Genomic DNA, 25,131 nt, shown 5'->3' on the forward strand with positions numbered 1-25,131 from the left:
TCCGCCTTCTTCAGACTGTGCGGCCTCATGGCCGTGGCAGGCGATAAGGGATCAGCTGAGGCCGCCCAGTCTGAAGCAGGTGTAAGGACATGTGTGAGCGGCAAACATATTTACTGCACAAGGCCACGAATCCCAGCCCCGCACTGTGACTTTATGAAAAGACACTGCGGGTCTGGGATTCATGGCCATCGTTAACCGCACCAGCCAACATGAAATGAGGTCATAAGACGGGCAGCGCTAACTGGCCATGGCCAAGGGCTAACAAGAGCGCAGACTCCTGTACAGCAAATAACAACGCTCAGGAGGCTGCGCCCAGCACCAAGGCGTTATTTTTGGATACATGTGCTGCGTCTCCTTAAAAAGACAAGTCACGCCTCCAATACAGTTTTACTGTACAATGGGCAAAATTGTGTAGTACGTCTTTCATTCTGTGTGTGCAATGAGCAAAATTCAAAGAGCAACCTTCCACTTGTGGAGCATTACTGCTGCACAAGGTGTGGCTCTTCTACTTTGTAACACCTGAGGGAGGGTTAAAGGTTACCTTTGAAATTGGTTCAATTAATCATCGGCCTACACTCTGCTCCTCTCCTCCTCCTGCTGACCCTGGGCTCAAACACCGCCAGTTTCTGCCCGGACGTGCTAGCTGCACAGAGAAGAACACCAGCCAATGTGTTAGTGGGGTTCAGCACCGCCAGCTGTTCCCCTGCTGTGTAGTCGGCAACGTGTCCAGCACAAGCCACGCTGGCACAACAGACCAAAAGCTGCCACCAGTGCAGGCTTCGGCCTACACTCTGCTCCTCTCCTCCTCCTGCTGACCCTGGGCTCTAACACCGCCAGTTGGGGCCCGGAAGTGCTAGCTGCACAGAGAAAAACACCAGCCAATGTGTCAGTGGGGTTCAGCACCGCCAGCTGTTCCCCTGCTGTGTAGCCGGCAATGTGTCCTGCAAACGCCATGCAGGCACCTGAACTGAAATTAAAGGGAACCTGCCCCCCCCCAGGTGTTTCTATGTATAACAGCCACCTTGTACAGCAGTACTGCTGCATTGGTACAAAGTGGCTGACTTTTTCTCCTTGCCCACGTTGAATTTAACACGTACAAAATGTGTCTCATTACAGACCATTTCACTGCCCCTGAGGTGTGATTCTCCTTTTTAAATGTCACGCAGCAACCCCCTTGGTAGCGCTTCCCGTCTTCTGACATCATTGGTTGGCTGCTTGTGCCTGTGCGTCCGCCCTGCCCGACACAACGCCCCTCGTTGTCTCATATATTTTGACTGCGAGGGTGTGATTGATGGGCACGAGCAGTGCATATCTTCGCCTGTCTTCACTCATCTCCTTCCGCCTTCTTCCGACTGTGCGGCCTCATGGCCGCGGCATGCGATAAGGGATCAGCTGAGGCCGCCCAGTCTGAAGCAGGTGTAAGGACATGAGTGAGCGGCAAACTTATTTACTGCGCAAGGCCATGAATCCTAGCCCTGCAGTGTGACTTAATGAAAAGACACTGCGGGTCAGGGATTCATGGCCATCGATAACCGCACCGGCCAACATGAAATGAGGTCATAAGACAGGCAGCGCTCACAGCGCATGGCCAAGGGATAACAAGAGCGCAGACTCCTGTACAGCAAATAACAACGCTCAGGAGGCTGCGCCCAGCACCAAGGCGTTATTTATGTGCACCTGTGCTGCGTCTCCTTAAAAACACAAGTCACGCCTCCAATACAGTTTTACTGTACAATGGGCAAAATTGTGTACGTCTTTCATTCTGTGTGTGCAATGAGCAAAATTCAAAGAGCAACCTTTCACTTGTGGAGCATTACTGCTGCACAAGGTGTGGCTCTTCTACTTTGTAACACCTGAGGGAGGGTTAAAGGTTACCTTTGAAATTGGTTCAATTAGGCATCGGCCTACACTCTGCTCCTCTCTGCTACAGAGAAAAACACCAGCCAATGTGTCAGTGGGGTTTAGCACCGCCAGCTGTTTCCCCGCTGTGTAGCCGGCATCGTGTCCTGCAAACGCAACGCAGACACAAAGCTGCCTCCAGTGCAGGCTTCAGCCTACACTATGCTCCCCCTGCTTACCCTTTGCTCCAACACCGCTAGTTGGGGCTCTAGGAAGACAATCTTGAATAGGCAACGCATCCGGGTTCCAGCACCGCCAGCTGGTTCTCGGCAGTGTTTTTGTCACGGGTACTCCCTCGTGCCCAGCCTGGTTCCAGCACCGTCAGCTGTTTTCGGGTAGTGTCAAGCTCACTGAGACGCCTATGCGTTGCCCCGTCGTGTTGCGGTCGGGTTAGCCAACTCCAGGGTGCCTCCAGTTTAGGAGCTTCCTATGTGGGCTGCGTGAATTGGCAGTCAAGGCTGGTTCTGTAGTGCCAGTAGGCCAAGCTCCCCCTGTAGGACTGTTGGGGTTCGGTAACTGCGGCTGTCTGGCGGCCTAGCTGTTCTCTCCTCTCCTGTGGACCTTCTGGTCCACCTCCTGGTTCCAGCACCGTCAGCTGGTTCCGGGCAGAGCCTTTGGCTTAGGTGCCTCCTCCTGGGTATCCGAGTTCCGCCAACGCCAGGCGGTCCTTGGTAGTGCTTTTAAGCGCGGGCACCTACAGCTTAGTAACTGGGTTCCAGCACCGTCAGCTGGTCCTCGGTGCCATTGGCTCTTGCACACTGGGGCAACGCATCCGGGTTCCAGCACCGCCAGCTGGTTCTCGGCAGTGTTTTTGTCACGGGTACTCCCTCGTGCCCAGCCTGGTTCCAGCACCATCAGCTGTTTCCGGGTAGTGTCAAGCTCACTGAGACGCCTATGCGTTGCCCCGTCATGTTGCGGTCGGGTTAGCCAACTCCAGGGTGCCTCCAGTTTAGGAGCTTCCTATGTGGGCTGCGTGAATTGGCAGTCAAGGCTGGTTCTGTAGTGCCAATAGGCCAAGCTCCCCCTGTAGGACTGTTGGGGTTCGGTAACTGCGGCTGCCTCGTGGCCTAGCTGTTCTCTCCTCTCCTGTGGACCTTCTGGTCCACCACCTGGTTCCAGCACCGTCAGCTGGTTCCGGGCAGAGCCTTTGGCTTAGGTGCCTTCTCCTGGGTATCCGAGTTCCGCCAACGCCAGGCGGTCCTTGGTAGTGCTTCTAAGCGCGGGCACCTACAGCTTAGTAACCGGTTTCCAGCACTGTCAGCTGGTCTTCGGTGCCATTGGCTCTTGCACACTGGGGCAACGCATCCGGGTTCCAGCACCGCCAGCTGGTTCTCGGCAGTGTTTTTGTCACGGGTACTCCCTCGTGCCCAGCCTGTTTCCAGCACCGTCAGCTGTTTCCGGGTAGTGTCAAGCTCACTGAGACGCCTATGCGTTGCCCCGTCGTGTTGCGGTCGGGTTAGCCAACTCCAGGGTGCCTCCAGTTTAGGAGCTTCCTATGTGGGCTGCGTGAATTGGCAGTCAAGGCTGGTTCTGTAGTGCCAGTAGGCCAAGCTTCCCCTGTAGGACTGTTGGGGTTCGGTAACTGCGGCTGCTTCGCGGCCTAGCTGTTCTCTCCTCTCCTGTGGACCTTCTGGTCCACCTCCTGGTTCCAGCACCGTCAGCTGGTTCCGGGCAGAGCCTTTGGCTTAGGTGCCTCCTCCTGGGTATCCGAGTTCCGCCAACGCCAGGCGGTCCTTGGTAGTGCTTTTAAGCGCGGGCACCTACAACTTAGTAACCGGGTTCCAGCACCATCAGCTGGTCCTCGGTGCCATTGGCTCTTGCACACTGGGGCAACGCATCCGGGTTCCAGCACCGCCAGCTGGTTCTCGGCATTGTTTTTGTCACGGGTACTCCCTCGTGCCCAGCCTGGTTCCAGCACCATCAGCTGTTTCCGGGTAGTGTCAAGCTCACTGAGACGCCTATGCTTGCCCCGTCGTGTTGCGGTCGGGTTAGCCAACTCCAGGGTGCCTCCAGTTTAGGAGCTTCCTATGTGGGCTGCGTGAATTGGCAGTCAAGGCTGGTTCTGTAGTGCCAGTAGGCCAAGCTCCCCCTGTAGGACTGTTGGGGCTCGGTAACTGCGGCTGCCTCGCAGCCTAGCTGTTCTCTCCTCTCCTGTGGACCTTCTGGTCTACCACCTGGTTCCAGCACCATCAGCTGGTTTCGGGTAGAGCCTTTGGCTTAGGTGCCTCCTCCTGGGTATCCGAGTTCCGCCAATGCCAGGCGGTTCTTGGTAGTGCTTTTAAGCGCAGGCACCTACAGCTTAGTAACCGGGTTCCAGCACCGTCAGCTGGTCCTCGGTGCCATTGGCTCTTGCACACTGGGGCAACGCATCCGGGTTCCAGCACCGCCAGCTGGTTCTCGGCAGTGTTTTTGTCACGGGTACTCCCTCGTGCCCAGCCTGGTTCCAGCACCGTCAGCTGTTTCCGGGTAGTGTCAAGCTCACTGAGACGCCTATGCGTTGCCCCGTCGTGCTGCGGTCGGGTTAGCCAACTCCAGGGTGCCTCCAGTTTAGGAGCTTCCTATGTGGGCTGCGTGAATTGGCAGTCAAGGCTGGTTCTGTAGTGCCAGTAGGCCAAGCTCCCTCTGTAGGACTGTTGGGGTTCGGTAACTGCGGCTGCTTCGCGGCCTAGCTGTTCTCTCCTCTCCTGTGGACCTTCTGGTCCACCACCTGGTTCCAGCACCGTCAGCTGGTTCCGGGCAGAGCCTTTGGCTTAGGTGCCTCCTCCTGGGTATCCGAGTTCCGCCAACGCCAGGCGGTCCTTGGTAGTGCTTTTAAGCGCGGGCACCTACAGCTTAGTAACTGGGTTCCAGCACCATCAGCTGGTCCTCGGTGCCATTGGCTCTTGCACACTGGGGCAACGCATCCGGGTTCCAGCACCGCCAGCTGGTTCTCGGCAGTGTTTTTGTCACGGGTACTCCCTCGTGCTCAGCCTGGTTCCAGCACCATCAGCTGTTTCCGGGTAGTGTCAAGCTCACTGAGACGCCTATGCTTGCCCCGTCGTGTTGCGGTCGGGTTAGCCAACTCCAGGGTGCCTCCAGTTTAGGAGCTTCCTATGTGGGCTGCGTGAATTGGCAGTCAAGGCTGGTTCTGTAGTGCCAATAGGCCAAGCTCCCCCTGTAGGACTGTTGGGGTTCGGTAACTGCGGCTGCCTCGCGGCCTAGCTGTTCTCTCCTCTCCTGTGGACCTTCTGGTCTACCACCTGGTTCCAGCACCGTCAGCTGGTTCTCGGCAGTGTCTTTTGCTCTTGTACCTTCTGCTCCCCATCCTGGTTCCAGTACCGTCAGCTGGTTCCGGGCAGAGCCTTTGGCTTAGGTGCCTCCTTCTGGGTATCCAAGTTCCACCAACGTCAGGTGGTCCTTGGTAGTGCTTTCAGGCACGGGTACCTCCTGCTTAGTAACCGGGTTCCAGTAACGTCAGCTGGTCCTCGGTAGTTCCATTGGCTCTTGGACCTTCGGCTACCCATCTGGGTTCCAGTACCGTCAGCTGGTTCTCGGCAGTGTCTTTTGCTCTTGTATCTTCTGCTCCCCATCCTGGTTCCAGTAACGTCAGCTGGTCCTCGGTAGTTCCATAGGCTCTTGAACCTTCGGGTAGCCATCCGAGTTCCAGTTCCATCAGCTGGTTCTTGGCATTTTCTCAGCCTTCTTGTACCTTCTGCTACATTTCCAAGTTGAAGACCCTAAAGACGATGACCCGGAAGACCACCCCTAAGATGACGACGACACCAGAGACGACAACCAGTGAGATGATGACGACCCTGGAGATGACGACCCTGAAGACCATCCCGATGACGACGATGACGGCTGAGACGACGACGTCGGAGACGACGACGACCCTGGAGACGACGACCCTGGAGACGACGACCCTGGAGACGACGACATGGAAGACCAAGAAGCAGAAGAACAAGAGGCTGCAGAACAAAGAGCAGAAGAACATTAAGCATAACACTTAATATCAGAGCAAAAGATATTATCTAAATTATATGCAGAAGAAGACTAAGCAGTGTATGGGGGTGAGTCCGTTCCTCCTCGTGGTGCCCCTGGATAAAGCCTGATGCTGCAGGCCAAACTGAACGCGGACAAATGTAACTTTTGTGACAGGCAGAACGGAAGGTGTAATCTTCAAACTTTTATAGATAACAACTACGGGAATGCCTGTCACAAATGAGAATATGATAAAGAAGTAGAATAGGAAGAATAATAATAGTTGAATAAAATGAATATGTAGAATAGGAAGAATAATAATAGTTGAATAAAATGAATATGAAGAATGTAATAAAAAAAAAATATGTAGAAGATGAAGAAGATGAATAAGGTGAAGAAGAAGTTGATGTCAAAGATGCTGATGATGATGAAGATGAAAGTGTGGGAAAAGTAAAAAAAAAGAAGGGGAAGGGCGTGGAATAGTGAAACATCAATATCTGACAAAATAAAAAAAATTTACATAGTCAATATCTTTGTCACTCCGAACGTCTTTAAAAAAAAAAAAAATCATGCTATTCTATTTGATTGGGCTAAACCTCTATGCCTTTAATGTGTCCGACACCTCCCCAAATACATCCTGCATTATTCTTAGTTGTTTTCCTTCATGTAGAATGAACCTACAAGGAAAGAAAGGGTTTATTTTAATTCCGATATTTTGGTCCCTTTGACTTGCACTGGGATCGGGTATCGGTATCGGCGATATCCGATATTTTTTGAATATCGGCCGATCCAATCCGATACCGATACTTTCCGATATCGGAAGGTATCGCTCAACACTAGTCACAATAGGTTGTGTTTTTACTGCGGCGATTCTGCTCATGTTATTTCTGATTACCCTAAGCGTACTAAGAGAATCGCTAGTTCTGTTGCCATCAGTACTATACAACCTAAATTTCTGTTATCTGTGACCTTGATCTGCTCATTATCATCATTTTCTGTCATGGCATTTGTGGATTCAGGCGCCGCTCTGAACTTAATGGACTTAGAATTTGCCAGACATTGTGGTTTTCCCTTGCAGCCTTTGCAGAACCCTATTCCTTTGAAGCGCATTGATGCTACACCGTTGGCTAAAAATAAACCTCAGCTTTGGACACAGCTGACCATGCGCATGGCGCCAGCCCATCAGGAAGATTGTCGTTTTCTGGTGTTGCATAATTTGCATGATGATATTGTGCTGGGTTTTCCATGGTTGCAGCTACATAATCTGGTGTTAGATTGGAAATCCATGTATGTGACTAGTTGGGGTTGTCAGGGGGTTCATGATCAGGTTCCTTTGATGTCAATTTCCTCTTCCCCCTCTTCTGAAGTTCCTGAGTTTTTGTCTGACTTCCAGGATGTATTCGATGAGCCCAAATCCAGTTCCCTTCCACCGCATAGGGACTGTGATTGTGCTATTGACTTGATTCCAGGTTGTAAGTTCCCTAAAGGCCGACTTTTCAACCTGTCTGTGCCTGAACATACCGCCATGCGGAGCTATATTAAGGAGTCTTTGGAGAAAGGGCATATTCGGCCATCTTCTTCACCGTTGGGAGCAGGGTTCTTTTTTGTTGCCAAGAAGAATGGCTCCTTGAGACCCTGTATTGATTATCGCCTCTTGAATAAGATCACGGTTAAATTTCAATACCCCTTGCCTTTGCTTACTGATTTGTTTGCTAGGATTAAGGGGTCTAGCTGGTTTACTAAGATTGACCTTCGAGGGGCATATAATCTTATTCGTATCAAGCAGGGTGACAAATGGAAAACTGCATTTAATACGCCCGAAGGCCATTTTGAATACCTTGTGATGCCATTCGGACTCTCTAATGCCCCATCTGTATTCCAATCCTTCATGCATGATATCTTTCGGAGTTATCATGATAAATTCATGGTTGTATATTTGGATGATATTTTGATTTTTTCTAATGATTGGGAGTCTCATGTGAAACAGGTCAGGATGGTATTTCAGATCCTCCGTAATAATGCTTTATTTGTGAAGGGGTCAAAGTGCCTCTTTGGAGTGCAGAAGGTTTCTTTTTTGGGTTTCATTTTTTCTCCCTCATCTATAGAAATGGATCCGGTTAAGGTTCAGGCCATTCATGATTGGATTCAACCCACATCTGTGAAGAGCATTCAGAAATTCTTGGGCTTAGCTAATTTTTATCGTTGTTTCATTGCCAACTTCTCCAGTGTGGTTAAACCTCTAACCGATTTGACCAAGAAAGGCGCTGATGTGACGAATTGGTCCTCCGCGGCTGTTTCTGCCTTTCAAGGAGCTTAAACGCCGATTTACTTCTGCCCCTGTGTTACGTCAGCCAGATGTTTCTCTTCCATTTCAGGTGGAGGTTGACGCGTCTGAGATTGGGGCAGGGGCCGTTTTGTCTCAGAGGAATTCTGATGGTTCCTTGATAAAACCGTGTGCCTTCTTTTCTCGGAAGTTTTCACCTGCGGAACGCAATTATGATGTCGGCAATCGGGAGTTGTTGGCTATGAAGTGGGCATTTGAGGAGTGGCGACATTGGCTTGATGGGGCCAAGCACCGTATTGTGGTCCTGACTGATCATAAGAATCTGATTTACCTCGAGTCTGCCAAACGGCTGAATCCTAGACAGGCTCGATGGTCCCTGTTTTTCTCCCGTTTTGATTTTGTGGTCTCGTACATTCCTGGTACTAAGAATGTTAAGGCGGATGCCCTCTCTAGGAGTTTTTTTCCTCATTCCCCTGGGGTTTTTGAGCCGGTCGGCATTTTGAAGGAAGGGGTGATTCTTTCTGCCATCTCCCCTGATTTGCGACGGGTTCTTCAGGAATTTCAGGCTGATAAGCCTGACCGCTGTCCTGTTGGGAAACTGTTTGTTCCTGATAGATGGACTAGTATAGTGAATTCTGAGGTTCAGTGTTCTGTGTTGGCTGGCCATCCTGGGATTTTTGGTACCAGAGATTTGGTTTGTAGGTCCTTTTGGTGGCCTTCTTTGTCAGGGGATGTGCGTTCTTTTGTGCAGTCCTGTGGGATTTGTGCGTGGGCTAAGCCTTGCTGTTCCCGCGCTAGTGGGTTGCTTTTGCCTTTGCCGGTCCCTGAGAGACCTTGGACGCATATTTCTATGGATTTTATTTCCGATCTTCCTGTTTCCCAAAGAATGTCGGTTATCTGGGTTGTCTGTGACCGATTTTCTAAGATGGTTCATTTGATGCCTTTGCCTAAATTGCCTTCTTCTTCTGATTTGGTTCCGTTGTTTTTTCAGCATGTGGTACGTTTGCATGGTATTCCGGAGAATATTGTGTCCGACAGAGGTTCCCAGTTTGTTTCTAGGTTTTGGCGGGCCTTTTGTGCCAAGCTGGGCATTGATTTGTCTTTTTCTTCTGCATTTCATCCTCAGACAAATGGCCAGACTGAGCGAATTAATCAGACCTTGGAGACCTATTTGAGACGCTTTGTGTCTGCTGATCAGGATGATTGGGTGGCTTTTTTGCCATTGGCCGAGTTTGCCCTTAATAATCGAGCTAGTTCGGCTACTTTGGTTTCGCCTTTTTTTTTTCATTTTGGTTTTCATCCTCATTTTTCTTCTGGGCAGATTGAGCCTTCTTACCTTACTGGTGTGGATTCTGTGGTCGACAGGTTGCAGCAGATTTGGGCTTATGTGGTGGACAATTTGGTGCTGTCTCAGGAGGAGGCTCAGCGTTTTGCTAATCGTCGTTGGTGTGTTTGTTCCCGGCTTCGGGTTGGTGATCTGGTTTGGTTATCTTCCCGTCATGTTCCTATGAAGGTTTCTTCCCCTAAGTTTAAGCCTCGATTTATTGGTCCTTATAGGATTTCTGAGATTATTAATCCGGTGTCCTTTCGCCTGGCGCTTCCAGCCTCTTTTGCTATTTATAATGTCTTCCATAGATCTTTGTTGCGGAAATATGTGGAGCCCTTGTTCCCTCTGTTGATCCTCCGGCCCCTGTATTGGTCGATGGGGAGTTGGAATATGTTGTTGAGAAGATTTTGGATTCTCGTTTTTCGAGGCGGAAGCTTCAGTACCTTGTCAAGTGGAAGGGTTATGGCTAGGAGGATAATTCTTGGGTTTCTGCCTCTGATGTCCATGCCGTTGATTTGGTTCGTGCCTTTCATCGGGCTCATCCTGATCGGCCTGGGGGCTCTGGTGAGGGTTCGGTGACCCCTCCTCAAGGGGGGGTACTCTTGTGAATTCAGCTATTTGGCTCCCTCCGGTGGTTGTAGAGGGTAATGCAGTTGTGCCTGGACTGCAGGAGTGGACAGGTGTATCTACTAATTGCAAAACTGACTGGGGTATATAGCTTTGCAGGATCCTTTAGTCAGTGCCAGTTGTCCATTGTTTTTGAAGGATTCACTTCCCTGCTGATCTCTCCAGTTTGCTGTGCTTTTCTACAAAGATAAGTCCTGGCTTTGTTTTTGCTGTCCACCTGCTGTGGACCTTATAGTCTGTGCATTTTCATGTTTTTGTTTTGTCCAGCTTTGTCTGTGAAGGATTTTTTGCAGCCTAGCTATTTCTCTGGAGATGCAGATATACCCCCCATGTCTTTAGCCAGATGTGGTGATTCGTATTTTCTGTGGTGGATATTTTCTAGTGTTTTTATACTGACCGCATAGTACTCTGTTCTATCCTTTCTTTTTAGCTAGTATGGCCTCCTATGCTAAAATCTGATTTCATATCTGCGTATGTTATTTCCCTTTCCTCTCACAGTCAATATTTGTGGGGGGCTATCTATCCTTTGGGGATTTTCTCTGAGGCAAGATAGGTTTCCTGTTTCTGTCTTTAGGGGTAGTTAGATCTTAGGCTGTGCCGAGGGGTCTAGGGAGTGTTAGGTACCCCCCACGGCTACTTCTAGTTGCGCTGCTAGGTTCAGGGTTTGCGGTCAGTACAGGGACCACCTTCTCCAGAGTCCGTCTCATGCTGCTCCTAGGCCACCAGATCATAACAGACGGGTCCGTGTCTGCCGGCTGAAGGACCGTTCCAGAACCTGGTGCGACAGTTGTGCTGTGTGTGCTGTGAAAAAAGAAAACTGAAAATTAATACCAAAACATAACAAGACGGTACATCCTGTGGAATTTGAAATTACATATTATGTCAATGCAATACAACCGGAAGCATGTGAGAAATACTTACGTTCTCATGAGAAGGACCGGTCTTAAAAAGGACAGCACACGATGGTACTTGTACAGCCGGTGCCTTGCTCCGGAACCACTTGCAGCACGATTCTCTGCGCGCAGGTCCTTGTTGAAGCGGTCCTTCATGGAACGCCAACGTGTTCTTATTTTCTCCACTGTGAAATAAAAATAAAATATAATGGTCAGAAAATGGACTTTTGGCCGTGCAAAGACAACTGTGTGTGATGAAAGAAACTCATCACACACAGTCAAGAGAGCACGGCCAAGGTCTCTGCTGCTTCACACTGCATTGCAATACTTACCAAATGCATTACGGACCCGTGGCGGGGCATTCTCCCAGCCATCCCACAACGCTTGGGCCACCTCACTCCACAACCGACGGAGCGTGCTGTTCACTGCGTGCTGTGGATCCCGGCCGTCCCACAACGGAACTCGCTCCTGGACAAGTGTTATCAGGAGGTCGTTATCTATCCTGTCATCGTCTCATCGTCCCGTTGTGAAACCTAAAATTAAAAGAAAATCATTTAAGTTTGCTCAATCACATTAGGAAAAAAAAATAACAGATGATGAGAAATGGCATGAATATGAAAGTCAACTCAGAAAAGGATTCTAGAAGAAAAATTAAAAGAAATACAAGGGTAAAGAAAGGAAGATTCAAGAATATTACAATGAGGACAGTCTGCCTTGTATACATACCCGCTGCCGTCTTCCCACCGGACCTTGACTCCGCTGCTCCGTCCCTCTCTGTCCCTCAGTTGAAGTGTTCTAAAAAAAAAAAAAAAAAAATCAAATTGTCACATGTGTCGATGTGACAGTGAATACTTATCAAGCTGACGGGCCAAAAACTAACCTCACTCACATGATCCACTTCCGACTGATGTGGCTCAAACTCCTCATCAGATGAAGACTCTGCAGAAGACATTCTGATGCATGTTGAAAGAAAAAAAAGGAAGAAATTAGGACATGTAGATCCAAAAAATTGAAAATAAAGGCATTGCCTAGGATATACTCACATTGCTCTGGGTCTTGTCCACCAAAATGCGTCCTGGCAGTGTCTTGTCTTCTTGGGAGTCTGATGAGAAGTGACCAGAAACTTCTCCCAACCTCCCTTTTATCTCCCTGCTGCTAGGGGGTGGCTTATCAGTGTCTAGACCACCTTATCTAAATTAAAACGCATACGTTTAAAAACGCATGCAAACGCATGCACAAAAAAACGCATGCGTTTCCATTGACTCCAATGTATTTTTTGACACAAAAAAACGCATGAAAACGCATGCGTTTTTATGTGTCAAAAAACGCCTCTCAAAAATACTACATGTTGCATTTCTGCAAAAGAACGCATGCAGCAAAAAACGCATGCGTTTCAAAACGCAACCAAACGCGTACAAAAAAAACGCATGCATATTTAATGTTAAAGATAGGGAAAAAAAACGCATGCGTTTTTTTGTGCAAAAAATGCTGCAGACAAAAACGCAAATGTGAAACCACCCTAAAAAATTGGACAACTATTTAATTTCAGGAGCAGATACAGACAGAAGAGGCCCCTGTGCAAGAAAAAAATATGGGCCCTTTGCAGTCCATTAGCTCATCATAATGCACAATTCTACTCACTTTCGATGTAGACGTGGACCTCATTACATCCTGCATAGGTTTCACTAATGGTATGTCTGTATTATTTAACCCCTTCGCCCGAAGCCTGTTTACACATTCCTGATCAGGCTGATTTTTACAATTCGGACCACTGTCACTTTATGAGGTCAGAACTTTGGAACGCTTCAACGGATCCCACTGAGTCTGAGGCTGTTTCCTTGTAACTTATTTTACTTCATGATAGTGGTAAAATTTCTTTGATATGACTTGCATTTATTTGTGAAAAAGCTGGAAATTTGGGGAAAATATTTTAAATTTTGCAATTTTCAAACTTTTAATTTTTATGCTCTTAAATCAGAGTCATATCACACAAAATAGTTAATAAACAACATTTGCCACATGTCTACTTTACATCAGTGAGCAGCGATTTCTAATTTTTACAACAAAGTTTGCGAAACAATTTTTTTTAGGGAATAAAAATTTGTCTCACAGTTTTTACTAAACGTGGCAATGCCCCATATGTGGCTGTACAGTACTACTTAGCCATACGGAGAGACTCGGGAGGGACAGAATGCTATTTGCCTCCTGGAATGCAGATTTTCCTAGAATTATTTGTGGATTCAATATAAAGAGCCTCAAAGTGAGAGAGAAAAACAGAGGTCCCCCTCAAGTGACCCCATTCTGGAAATTATAACCCTTTTGAAATTTACTGTATCTACAGATGTAGTGACGATTTTGACTGCATGGGTGTCTTCCAGAAACAAGCAGCAAAAAAATTAGCAAAAATTTCTACATTTCTGTTTTTTTTTTAGTCAAGATGGGGTGCAGAGTGTACATTAATGAGAGCAAAATGAACTTTTTTTGAATTTACCAAATGGCTGCAATGAAACAAAGAGTGAAAAATTTAAAGGGGTCTGAATACTTTCCATACCCACTATACATCGGGGTTTCTATCTAAATTTCTGAGTGGATCAATGGATCCATTCACTAAAATGAGGCAGCAGAGTTACTCTGGACTTCATCTGGCCTCTGTTCAGCGATGTCATTCTTTCAGAAGTGCACAAAAATGTGGCCGATGGCACTTTTATGCAATCCTGCAAAGATGGACACCATCGGATCACAGGTCCTATGGCGTTCACAGTGCCTCCACCTCCTTCATTATAGGGCATCTTCCAGAGACGGTTCTGTCTAAATCACATATTTCAGAGATTTACATGGAAATTCTGGTGTTAGCACTCAGCTTAGAGCGCAGGATAAATGTGCTTCGAGCCTTACTGCAATCTTTGGGAGGCAGAATGAAAAAATCAACAGCAGGTGAAGAATTGGTTTTATTTATTATTTTGCACTTTTCCTCGTGTGGTATAAGTGATTAGGCAACTTTATTCTTCTGGCTGGTGCGATTACAGAGATATCAGATTTATATCTGGTTTTTATGCTTGGTGTCACACACTAAAAGACACTTTTTATTGCAAAAACTAGTTTTTGCATCATCATATTTTGAAAGCTATAATTTTTCCATATTTCGGCTTACAGAGTCATGTTATGGCTTGTTTTTTGCAGGACGAGCTGACGTTTTTATTTGTACCATTTTCGGGCACATGGCATTTTTTAATTGCTTTCTATTCTGATTTTTGGGAGACACAATGAACAAAAAACAGCAATTCAGGAATTCAGCGTGGGGTAAAATTGTTAAAGCAGCTTTATTCTTTGGGTCAGTACAATTACAGTGATACCCAATTTAGTTTTTTTTTATGTTTTGGCTCTTTTACACAAACTTAAACTAGCCTGGCTTGAACAAAATGGATCAAAAACCAAAAAACATAACGTACCAAAATAAGCAGGTTTTTGAAAAAATGGAAGCGTTAAAACGTAACTTTTACTGTATTACTTGGTAAAAAGTGGTGTAAACAAACAGTGCCACTAAGGTGCTAGTGCTGACATATACAAAAACACAAAAACGAACAGACCATAAAATATCTCACTGCCTCAGATCACCCCAAAGGACCAAGAAACGGTCACCATTGGGACAGAAATAAACAAACCCAGCTAGTAGTGGAGTCCACCGTGCCACAACAGAGGGAATCCCCCCTACCAATATCATCAGATGAATAATTGTGATAACATACTACCCCGTAAAAACGGGGGCCACACACTTTAAGACGGTAGGTATATCGGGGGATACCTCTCACGGAGCTCCTCTGTGAGGGGTGTAGAATACAGTTTTGATAGATCCTACAATGGCAGTGTACAGATGCAATATGCTGGATATGCAGACAAATGCATGACCCTATATGACATAGGTCCTGGATTGACTGGACATCTCCCAACCAGTGGCCAAACAGACAATAACACCGATTCCCAGTGAGGGAAACCTCTCAAGGTGTATGTCCACGCGGGCCACCTAATGGGATTTAATATGATGAGGCGCACATTCACGGTCATCTATTCATGGTGAACCGTTCCCACCGTGCTGCCTCACTCCACTATAAGACGGGTAAAAAATACCCTAAAGCCAAAAAAGGTAGGTATGTACGGATAGATAAAACTATCCCTAAAACACTATTAATACCCCCATGGACAAAAGCCTCCATAAAAGTGCATAAGTCAGACATAACCAAGACCCAGAATAACAAAGATTATTCCAAAATAGCAAAATAAATTAATAAATAGATAAATACTTTATACGGAGTGACACGGCAGACCCTCAATGAATGGAAAAGATAGGCAAAGGTTGAAACTACACAATCTCCTATTAGGCCCTCCCTATCCTGATCCCTACCTCACGCGGAGGTTGGCACCTTAAACCTGCGCAGTGGCGCCCCCACTCAACGGCGGCTGTCCCTAGAAAAAAGATGCCCTGGTTCGCCCTGCTTCTACAGGAAGGAAAAAAGCTCAATTGGTCATTAAGACCATGTGGTGTTGTGGTTTGTAGTCAAAATATCCATTTGCTTTCCCTTTGCAAAATGTTCCTGTCCCAGTCACCACCTCTTTGGGGCTGGTATACTCTATCTATCCCCATGAATTTTATGGCCTTCGGATTGCCTTGGTGTACCCTGTTGATATGGTTAGCCACCGGGGTGTCTCTCCCTTTTATCATGTTCCTGTGGTGCTCACCTACCCTCCTTCTCAGCTCTCTACTCGTCTTTCCAATATACTCCACTCCGCATTCACAAGTCATCTTATAGATTACACCCTTAGTCTTACAGTTTATGAAGTGGTTGATGTGGAAGATTTTTCCTGTCACATTACTGACAAACTCCTTTCCTTGGCAAAGTGCCCCACAGTATTTACAGCTACCACATTTACACAATAAAAACTATTTAATAGAAAAAATTATTTTTGCATTGCTTTATTCTGAGAGCTATAACTTTTTTATTTTTCTGCTTATGGAGCTGTATGGTGGCTTGTTTTTTTGCAGGACAAGATGACATTTTTAGTAGTTCCATTTTTATTTAAATTTGACTTTTTGATTGCATTTAATTGCACTTTCTGTTCGGCGGTATGATGATAAAGCATTGTTTTTTGCCTCTTTTTTTTACAGTGTTCACAGAAGGGGTTAACTTAGTGGGACAGTTTTGTACGGATCATTACGGATGCAGTGATACCAAATATGTGTACTTTTATTGTTTATTTTTTAATTTATATAAATAAGTGTATTGGAAAAATATTTGTTTTTTTCTAATTTAATTGGGGACTTTAAAAAAAATATTTTTATGCTTTTATTTATTTATTTTTTTAACTTTTTTACATTTTTCCCATCTGGGACATCACTGTATAGTGTCAGATGCTTCTGCACTGCTGAGTATCCCATCATCATCTTACAGGCAGGGAAGGAAGCCACCTTCCCTGTAGGACCCTGAAGAACACCGTGGCCGTCTTGAGGCTGGGGGTCTCCATGGAGACCATCGGGACAACGCAATCATATTGCGCTGTCCTAATGGAAGCGTGCAGGGAATGGTATACCCCTCTATTTCACTGTCACTAGTGACAGCAGCAACAGAGGGGTCAAATGCCCGTGATTGGTGCTAGCACCGATCGTGGATGTTACTGCGGGGTGTCTCACACAGAGCTGACACCCGCACCCGATTGCCGCAGCATTCAGCGTGAGGCCGCATGATCGGTGAACCGTAACTATACTGCTGTTTGTTGGAATGCAGCTCCTGCAGAGCAGTATATGTACAGTGGATTTTGGGAAGGGGTTAAAGTAAACCAATTCAATTAAAAAATGCTATCAGTGAACTCTGATTTAATATATGGGGGTGCTATTCAAGGTGCTCATTCATCAGCGAGAGTAGAGCGGCTGCACAAGCCTCCCCTACTTTAGACGGCCAGTCTAGTCTGCATAACACAATTCAGTGTGAGATCAGCGTGAACATTGTGGATAAACCTTTGAATTAAAGTCTTAATATGACAATATATCCTAAGATGTGGTAAAGTCTGAAACATTGCATATACTGTAACTCTGACCCTTCCTAATAGCTATTAAAAGCTAAAGAATAGATTTGAAAGATTTAGATCTATACTATTATATAGAGAATGACAATGTTGCTTTCTTTGGTAGGTGTTAATCCTATGTCAAAAATGTAAAAGCCAACCAGAGCTCTCGACTTTCACAATTAACAGTGCAAGTCAAGCCGCAATGCACCTGCTAACAGCTGCCATACATTCCAGCATAGGCTCTATATAAAGCCTGTAACCTGCATAGAAAGAACAGCTAGAGGACATTGTATCACTCATCAATATACATGGGGGAAAAGACAAGCACTGGATCAGGTATGAAAAATCATTTAGTTAATCTCTATTATTCTATCATTTAAATAGTTATTGTCAACTTTGAGTTGCTCACTAATGTTGATGAATTTATGAATCAGGGTCTTATATTCCATACAATGAAGAATAATGGGATATGCGGTCATTACAACCATCCATCCAATTACAGTTTCCGAGCCCAGCCAATAAAATGAAGCTTAAAGGTCAAATTGGAAAAAAAATTTATAACTTTTTTTTCTTGCTGAAAAACAAAAAAATTAAAAGCAGTAAACCAGTACCCTTAACAATCAGCTCTGGACAGGTTCTAACACAGAAAATGCTGTCCTATTTGTGATACAAATAAAGAGAAACCTTGCACTCAACTTATGCTCTTTGTGAATTTTTTAATGCAGTACCCAAATAAACGTTTCGGTCCAACACACCGGACCTTCACCAGTTACGTACTGTGTGTGAAATAACGGAGAGAGACAAGAAAGTGTCTCTGGGCACACCAAGAGAGCGGCGTCTGAGTAGCAAACAGGGAAAAGAGATAAGTTCCACTTATGCAGGAGAGAGGTATAGTGTGCCTGGAAAAGACGCGGAGACACTTTCTTGTCTCTCTCCGTTATTTCACACACAGTACGTAACTGATGAAGGTCCGGTGTGTTGGACCGAAACGTTTATTTGGGTACTGCATTAAAAAATTCACAAAGAGCATAAGTTGAGTGCAAGGTTTCTCTTTATTTATACTGTAAGGTGTGGGAACCTACCTTTGCACCACCACCAGTAGTGCACACGTTTCTACCATTCAAGCTATTTGTGATACAAACTTGAAGCAGACCTTCAGTGCCTGAATCTTATAACTAATGTATGTAATTTTTTGCTGTGTAACTTACTAATTTAAGCATTTTTCATAACATTTTTCTTTAGCTGGAAAAATAATTTTAACGGGATCTGTCACTATATTTCACAGTACAAACTGCACTCACCTTTTAGACCTGATTGTGGAGTGGTGTCCATACTTTGAAAATATATGAATATAATATAAATATAAGAATCACTGTATAATCCTAATATTAAAATCAGCATTTTATGAGTTCAATAGGATTATATGGCGATTTTGACATGGATTTTCAAAGTAAGTGCATACGCCTCATCAGATCTGAGAGATCTATTTGATAATTGTGACATCTAATGACACATCCTTTTTAAGCATAAAACATAGAGAAACAATTAATAATCTGCTGATCTTTTGCTTTACATAGAATTGTAGTTTCTAAGTATAAAGATTTCACTCTATTCTGTATATGTCAGCTGAGTACAGCCAATATCTGAAGGCTTCGGCCGGCGTCACACACAGCGTAAAACAATACGGTCCGTATATTACGGCCGTAATACGCTGAAAAGTCCCGAAAAAAGTGGTCCGTAGCTCCTCCGTAGGCAGGGTGTGTCAGCGTTTTTTGCGCATGGCATCCTCCGTATGTAATCCGTATGGCATCTGTACTGCGTGGTTTTCTCGCAGGCTAGCAAAACCAACATACCGCTATAGAAGTGATCCATGTGTCCCAAAAAGAAAAGAAAATATATATATACTGTCTATATATATATATATATATATATATATATATATATATATATGTGTGTCAGTAGACACATATATTAGAGAGAAGAGCCGGTAATTCAGTGCGGTGTACAGTAAAATCACACTGACAGCTTACAGTAGAATAGGTAGAATAAATGTGTACACATAGAATAGGTATATATATATATATATGTCAGTGAGACACATATATGTATATATATATTAATATTTATTCCAGCGCTAGACAGCTTGAAAGCCGGTAATTCAATTACCGGCTTTTTCCTTCTCCTTCCTAAAACCCGACATGATTTGAGACATGGTTTACATACAGTAAACCATGTCTTCTCTCCATTTTTTTTGCAGATTCCACACTACTAATGTCAGTAGTGTGTATCTGCAAAATTTGGCCGTTCTAGCTCTTAAAATAAAGGGTTAAATGGCGTAAAAAATTGGCGTGGGCTCCCGCGCAATTTTCTCCGCCAGAGTAGTAAAGCCAGTGACTGAGGGAAGATATTAATAGCCTGGAGAGGGTCCACGGTTATTGGCCCCCCCCGGCTAAAAATATCTGCCCCCAGCCACCCCAGAAAAGGCACATCTGGAAGATGCGCCTATTCTGGCACTTGGCCACTCTCTTCCCATTCCCGTGTAGCGGTGGGATATGGGGTAATGAAGGGTTAATGCCACCTTGCTATTGTAAGGTGACATTAAGCCTAATTAATAATGGAGAGGCGTCAATTATGACACCTATCCATTATTAATCCAATACTAGTAAAGGGTTAAATAAAACACAAACACATTTTTTAAAATTATTTTAATGAAATAAAAACAATGGTTGTTGCAGTATTTTATTCAACGCCCAATCCAGTCACTGAAGACCCTCGTTCTGTGAGTAAAAAAACATAATAAACCAACAATATACTTACCCTCCGCAGATCTGTAACGTCCAACGATGTAAATCCTTCTGAAGGGGTTAAAACATTTTGCAGCAAGGAGCTGTGCTAATGCAGGCTGCTCCTCGCTGCAAAACCCCAGGGAATGAGGCTAAAAATAGATCAATGATCTATATTTAGCTTCATTTGCGGTGAGGCGCCCTCTGCTGGCTGTTCATAGATCGTGGGAAATTACCTAGAAAGCTCCCTGGCTTTCTAGGTAATTTCCCACGATCTATGAACAGCCAGCAGAGGGCGCCTCACCGCAAATGAAGCTAAATATAGATCATTGATCTATTTTTAGCCTCATTCCCTGGGGTTTTGCAGCGAGGAGCAGCCTGCATTAGCACAGCTCCTTGCTGCAAAATGTTTTAACCCCTTCAGAAGGATTTACATCGTTGGACGTTACAGATCTGCGGAGGGTAAGTATATTGTTGGTTTATTATGTTTTTTACTCACAGAACGAGGGTCTTCAGTGACTGGATTGGGCGTTGAATAAAATACTGCAACAACCATTGTTTTTATTTCATTAAAATAATTTTAAAAAATGTGTTTGTGTTTTATTTAACCCTTTATTAGTATTGGATTAATAATGGATAGGTGTCATAATTGACGCCTCTCCATTATTAATTAGGCTTAATGTCACCTTACAATAGCAAGGTGGCATTAACCCTTCATTACCCCATATCCCACCGCTACACGGGAATGGGAAGAGAGTGGCCAAGTGCCAGAATAGGCGCATCTTCCAGATGTGCCTTTTCTGGGGTGGCTGGGGGCAGATATTTTTAGCCAGGGGGGGGCCAATAACCGTGGACCCTCTCCAGGCTATTAATATCTTCCCTCAGTCACTGGCTTTACTACTCTGGCGGAGAAAATTGCGCGGGAGCCCACGCCAATTTTTTCCGCCATTTAACCCTTTATTTTAAGAGCTAGAACGGCCAAATTTTGCAGATACACACTACTGACATTAGTAGTGTGGAATCTGCAAAAAAAATGGAGAGAAGACATGGTTTACTGTATGTAAACCATGTCTCAAATCATGTCGGGTTTTAGGAAGGAGAAGGAAAAAGCCGGTAATTGAATTACCGGCTTTCAAGCTGTCTAGCGCTGGAATAAATATTAATATATATACACATATGTGTCTCACTGACATATATATATATATATACCTATTCTATGTGTACACATTTATTCTACCTATTCTACTGTAAGCTGTCAGTGTGATTTTACTGTACACCGCACTGAATTGCCGGCTTTTCTCTCTAACAGCGCTGCGTATTTCTCGCAAGTCACACTGCTTGTCCGTGTGTAATCCGTATTTTTCACGCTTCCATAGACTTTCATTGGCGTATTTCTTGCGCAGTACGGTGACAAACGCAGCATGCTGCGATTTTGTACGGCCGTAGAAAGCCGTATAATACTGACCAGTAAAATACGGCAAATAGGAGCAGGGGCATAGAGAATAATTGTGCCGTATTTTTTGCGAGTTTTACGGACGTAGATTCTGCGCTCTTACGTCCGTAAAACTCGCAAGTGTGACGCCGGCCTTCTACTTCTACATACTTGTCAGATATTGGGAAAAAACCTGAAATTCCTGTCAAATTAAATTCACTTCAGATCACAGGATAAGAGAACGTTGATGTGTCAGCTTCAGTTGAAATTGTCATACCGAACCTTTTTTAGCTTTGTGCTAGACTTTTCTAAGAAATCTACAGTTTTACAGAATTTTAACTTTACCCCTTTTGTTATTTTCATGGCTCTAACTCATTTTAGCAAATGTAGATATTTATGTACGTACAGTACAATTCTAATAATCCTTCATTTACTACATGCGCCAATGACATTGCTCTAAGGGTTGTAGAGGCAGCAGTAGCACCCAGCCCTGGTGAAGGCAGAAGATGTAAGAAGAAACCTTTGTTATAAATGGCACTTAATAGGTGGGGGCAGAGTCACATATTTTCCACTGGAGCCCAGGAGCGTCAAGTCATACCACTGATAAAGACAACTACAGAATCTTTTGTTACTTAAAGGGAATCTTTACTTAAAATACAATCCATCTGTGGTCCGTGCTGGTCTTTGATGTTAAGCTGCCTGCAAGTGCTAGCTGCAGCCAATCAATGGCCACTGCAGCTCTGTGCCATATTAATGATATGATCTCTGATCAGTGATTCCAATAATATGGCATCTGACCTTTTAGGGCAGCAGTATGCTGACTACAGCTTATCAACAAGACCAGTAGACAACTATCTGCCTTCTTTACCCGGCATTGCATCTACCAAAAATTCAGCTGCTCCACGTCAACGGATCAGCTCTTCTTCTTCTGGGTTGCTCTGTTGATGGGGCATGACTGTCAACATCATGGTGATTGATAGCTGGTTTCCCAGAATTACACAGTGGGGCGATGGCTGTCAATCAACATGACATTGGCAGTTACACCCAGTCAACAGAGCAGAGTGGAAGAGAAGCTGCTGCTCTGTCAACATGAAATCACCAGAATTCGCTGTCAAGAGTGATATGTGACCTCTCTATGCTGGCAGAGATCGGTTCAGGGCACAAAAGGTAGGTAGTTAGTAATTATCTGCCTGTTAGTTCTTAGGAAGAAATAGTTCTGGATAACCTTTTCAAATACAAAGTGGAATGTAACACAGAACAATCTTCATCTTTGCAGGCATGACGGAATTTCGTCGGTACCTGATGCCCACGTTACTGATCGCTGGATGGTTCATTGGCTGTGGAGTGATGGTATATTTTATTTTCTCTTGAAAAGAGTAAGTAGCTCATAGTTATAATTTACAGCATAAATGTGAGATGAAATATTGATTTACCGTCTTCTAAGTCTTCTTCAGATCTATACTCTTTTTTTTCCCTGTATGTTTAGCGCTCTCAGTTTCATAGATATTTTGACCTCGATTCATCATTTGCCTTTTTTAAAAGTAAATTTTTGTCTCTGGTTTTAGTTGTTATTCTTTTTTTTGCTCCGAGTACATAAAAATGAAGCACGCAATTTCTGAATTTGGCAAAAAGTCAAAAATGGTATTTTCTTCTGTCTTTGTTGTTGGTGAAACTTGTAATAAAAATGAAGCTGATATGTCAGATTATTTCCAATATATCATACTTCCAAATAGAATATCATGACTAATAAATATTTTTGTTTGCTTTTAGATACGAGCTAAAGATGTCTGACAAAAAGGAGCTACTTCCACATTGCCCCCTCTCACTCTAAGTGCCCAATGTAGTATCCCAGGAAGATACCAAACTTTGTATTTTAACAATAGCCTATATCAATAGCAAATTGTGTTTTTTTATTACTATTATTATTATGTATATTAGCTTATTATTATTAAATATTTAAAGACTTATTTTTCATTTCTTGCTAAAAGCACAAAAGAAAACAAAACAAAAAATCAAGCAAAGCAAAAGCAGTATTGAAAAATAAAAGAATAACAAATGAGTTTTAATAAATAAAATATAAAAAAATAGAATAAAGGTTATAATATAATTGTATAATACAACAGAATACATATTAAAGAACAATAATAATAAAGCAGAAAACATAGTACTGCAACCATGTAATTGGGAACACCACTAAGACACAATGTCTAGACTGGCCCAATAATAAGGACACTCCATATATACAATGAAAAACAACAGAAAAAACTGGAGTAGTAGTCTAAAAATTGTCACAATTTATTAATACAAAAATACATACCGTATATTCTCAAGTATAAGCCGACCCGAGTATAAGTCGACCCCCCTAATTTTGCCACAAAAAACTGGGAAAACTTATTGACTCGAGTATAAGCCTGGGGTAGGAAATGCAGCAGCTACCAGTGAATTTCAAAAATAAAAATAGATGCTCCATACCGTTCATTATTGCCCCATAAGATGCTCCATATAAAGCTGTGCCACATATAATGCTCTGCACCGTTCATTATGGCCCCATAGATGCTCCATAGAAAGCTGTGCCCCATATATAATGCTCTGCCCCGTTCATTATGGCCCCATAGATGCTCCTTATAAAACTGTGCCATATAGAATGTTCTGCACCGTTCATTATTGCCCCATGGATGCTCCTTATAATCCTGTGCCATATATAATGTTCTGCACCGCTCATTATTGCCCCATAGATGCTCCTTATAATGCTGTGCTATATATAATGCTGCTGTTGCTGCTGCAATAAAAAAAAATCACATACTCAACTCTCTTGCTCAGGACGCCGGCGCTTTCAATATTTACCTGCTACTCGTGCGGCTCCGTCTCCAGCACTGACGCTCAGCAGAGGGCGCCCACTGACTACGTCACCGCACCCTCTAACCTGAGCGTCACTGCTAGAGGACGCTGCAGACGGAGCCGCACCGGAGCGAGGAGCAGGTAAATATAGCGCAGCGCTCCCCTCCCCGTATACTTACCTGCTCCCGGCGCGGTCCCTGCAGTCCCTGCTTCCCCGTCGCTGCATATTCTTCCTGTATTGAGCGGTCACAGTTACCGCTCATTTACAGCAATGAATATGCGGCTCCACCCCTATGGGAGGTGGAGCCGCATATTCATTTCTGTAATGAGCGGTACCATGTGACCACTCAGTACAGGAAGAATCTGCAGCGCCGGGGAAGCCAGGGACTGCAGGGACCGCGCCGGGAGCAGGTAAGTATAATTACACAGCCCCCGCTCCCCCTCCCCTGCTGACCTCCCGGTATATGACTCGAGTATAAGCCGAGAGGGGGACTTTCAGCCCCCAAAAATGGGCTGAAAATCTCAGCTTATACTCGAGTATATACGGTAAGTCAAAACAATGACTAAAAATCCAATGCAAAAGTATAAACTAGGTGACAAAAGATGGCATAGTAAGAACAAAACAACAGCTCATCTATTAAATGTAAAGTGAATATGGGAAGCACACACTAGAGGGTACATTCATATAATGTTAAAAAGATTGCCTATAATAAAGTGCAAATGCATCTAGCAGTCCCAAAAATTCCCGCATATTGTTATTAGGGGATATGTAATATGATTTAATCAGTATCAATTTATGAAGCACCAGTATCCCAGAGTGTGTAATGGATATCCCACTACCCCTATTAACATACATGCACTGCTAAGAAGCTTTAAATAACCTAATCTAGGTTCTTACCCATCATAGTACCACTCAAATGAGCCAATGTAGCCCCTACACACAATTCGCATGGGCTTGTGGATCGCTCCCGAAGGGCAGTGGGTTACTCGGTACCGGGTCCTTCGGTTCACAGGGGGATGTTACGGTGGCT

The 25,131-nt window shown here is 44.6% G+C and overlaps 1 protein-coding gene across 1 annotated transcript; it reads left to right on the forward strand.

The window, feature by feature from the left end:
- The first annotated feature begins 17,273 nt into the window (after positions 1–17,273).
- Positions 17,274–23,205, forward strand: STRIT1 (small transmembrane regulator of ion transport 1). Its single transcript, XM_069768076.1, has 3 exons — positions 17,274–17,383; positions 22,539–22,638; positions 23,033–23,205. The coding sequence occupies exons 1-2, from the start codon at positions 17,356–17,358 to the stop codon at positions 22,631–22,633; spliced, it is 123 nt and encodes a 40-aa protein (XP_069624177.1). The 5' UTR covers positions 17,274–17,355; the 3' UTR covers positions 22,634–22,638; positions 23,033–23,205.
- The last annotated feature ends 1,926 nt before the right edge of the window (positions 23,206–25,131 follow it).

The sequence above is a fragment of the Ranitomeya imitator genome, chromosome 5 (genome assembly GCF_032444005.1).
Source record: "Ranitomeya imitator isolate aRanImi1 chromosome 5, aRanImi1.pri, whole genome shotgun sequence".
NCBI classification, from domain to species: Eukaryota; Metazoa; Chordata; class Amphibia; order Anura; family Dendrobatidae; genus Ranitomeya; species Ranitomeya imitator.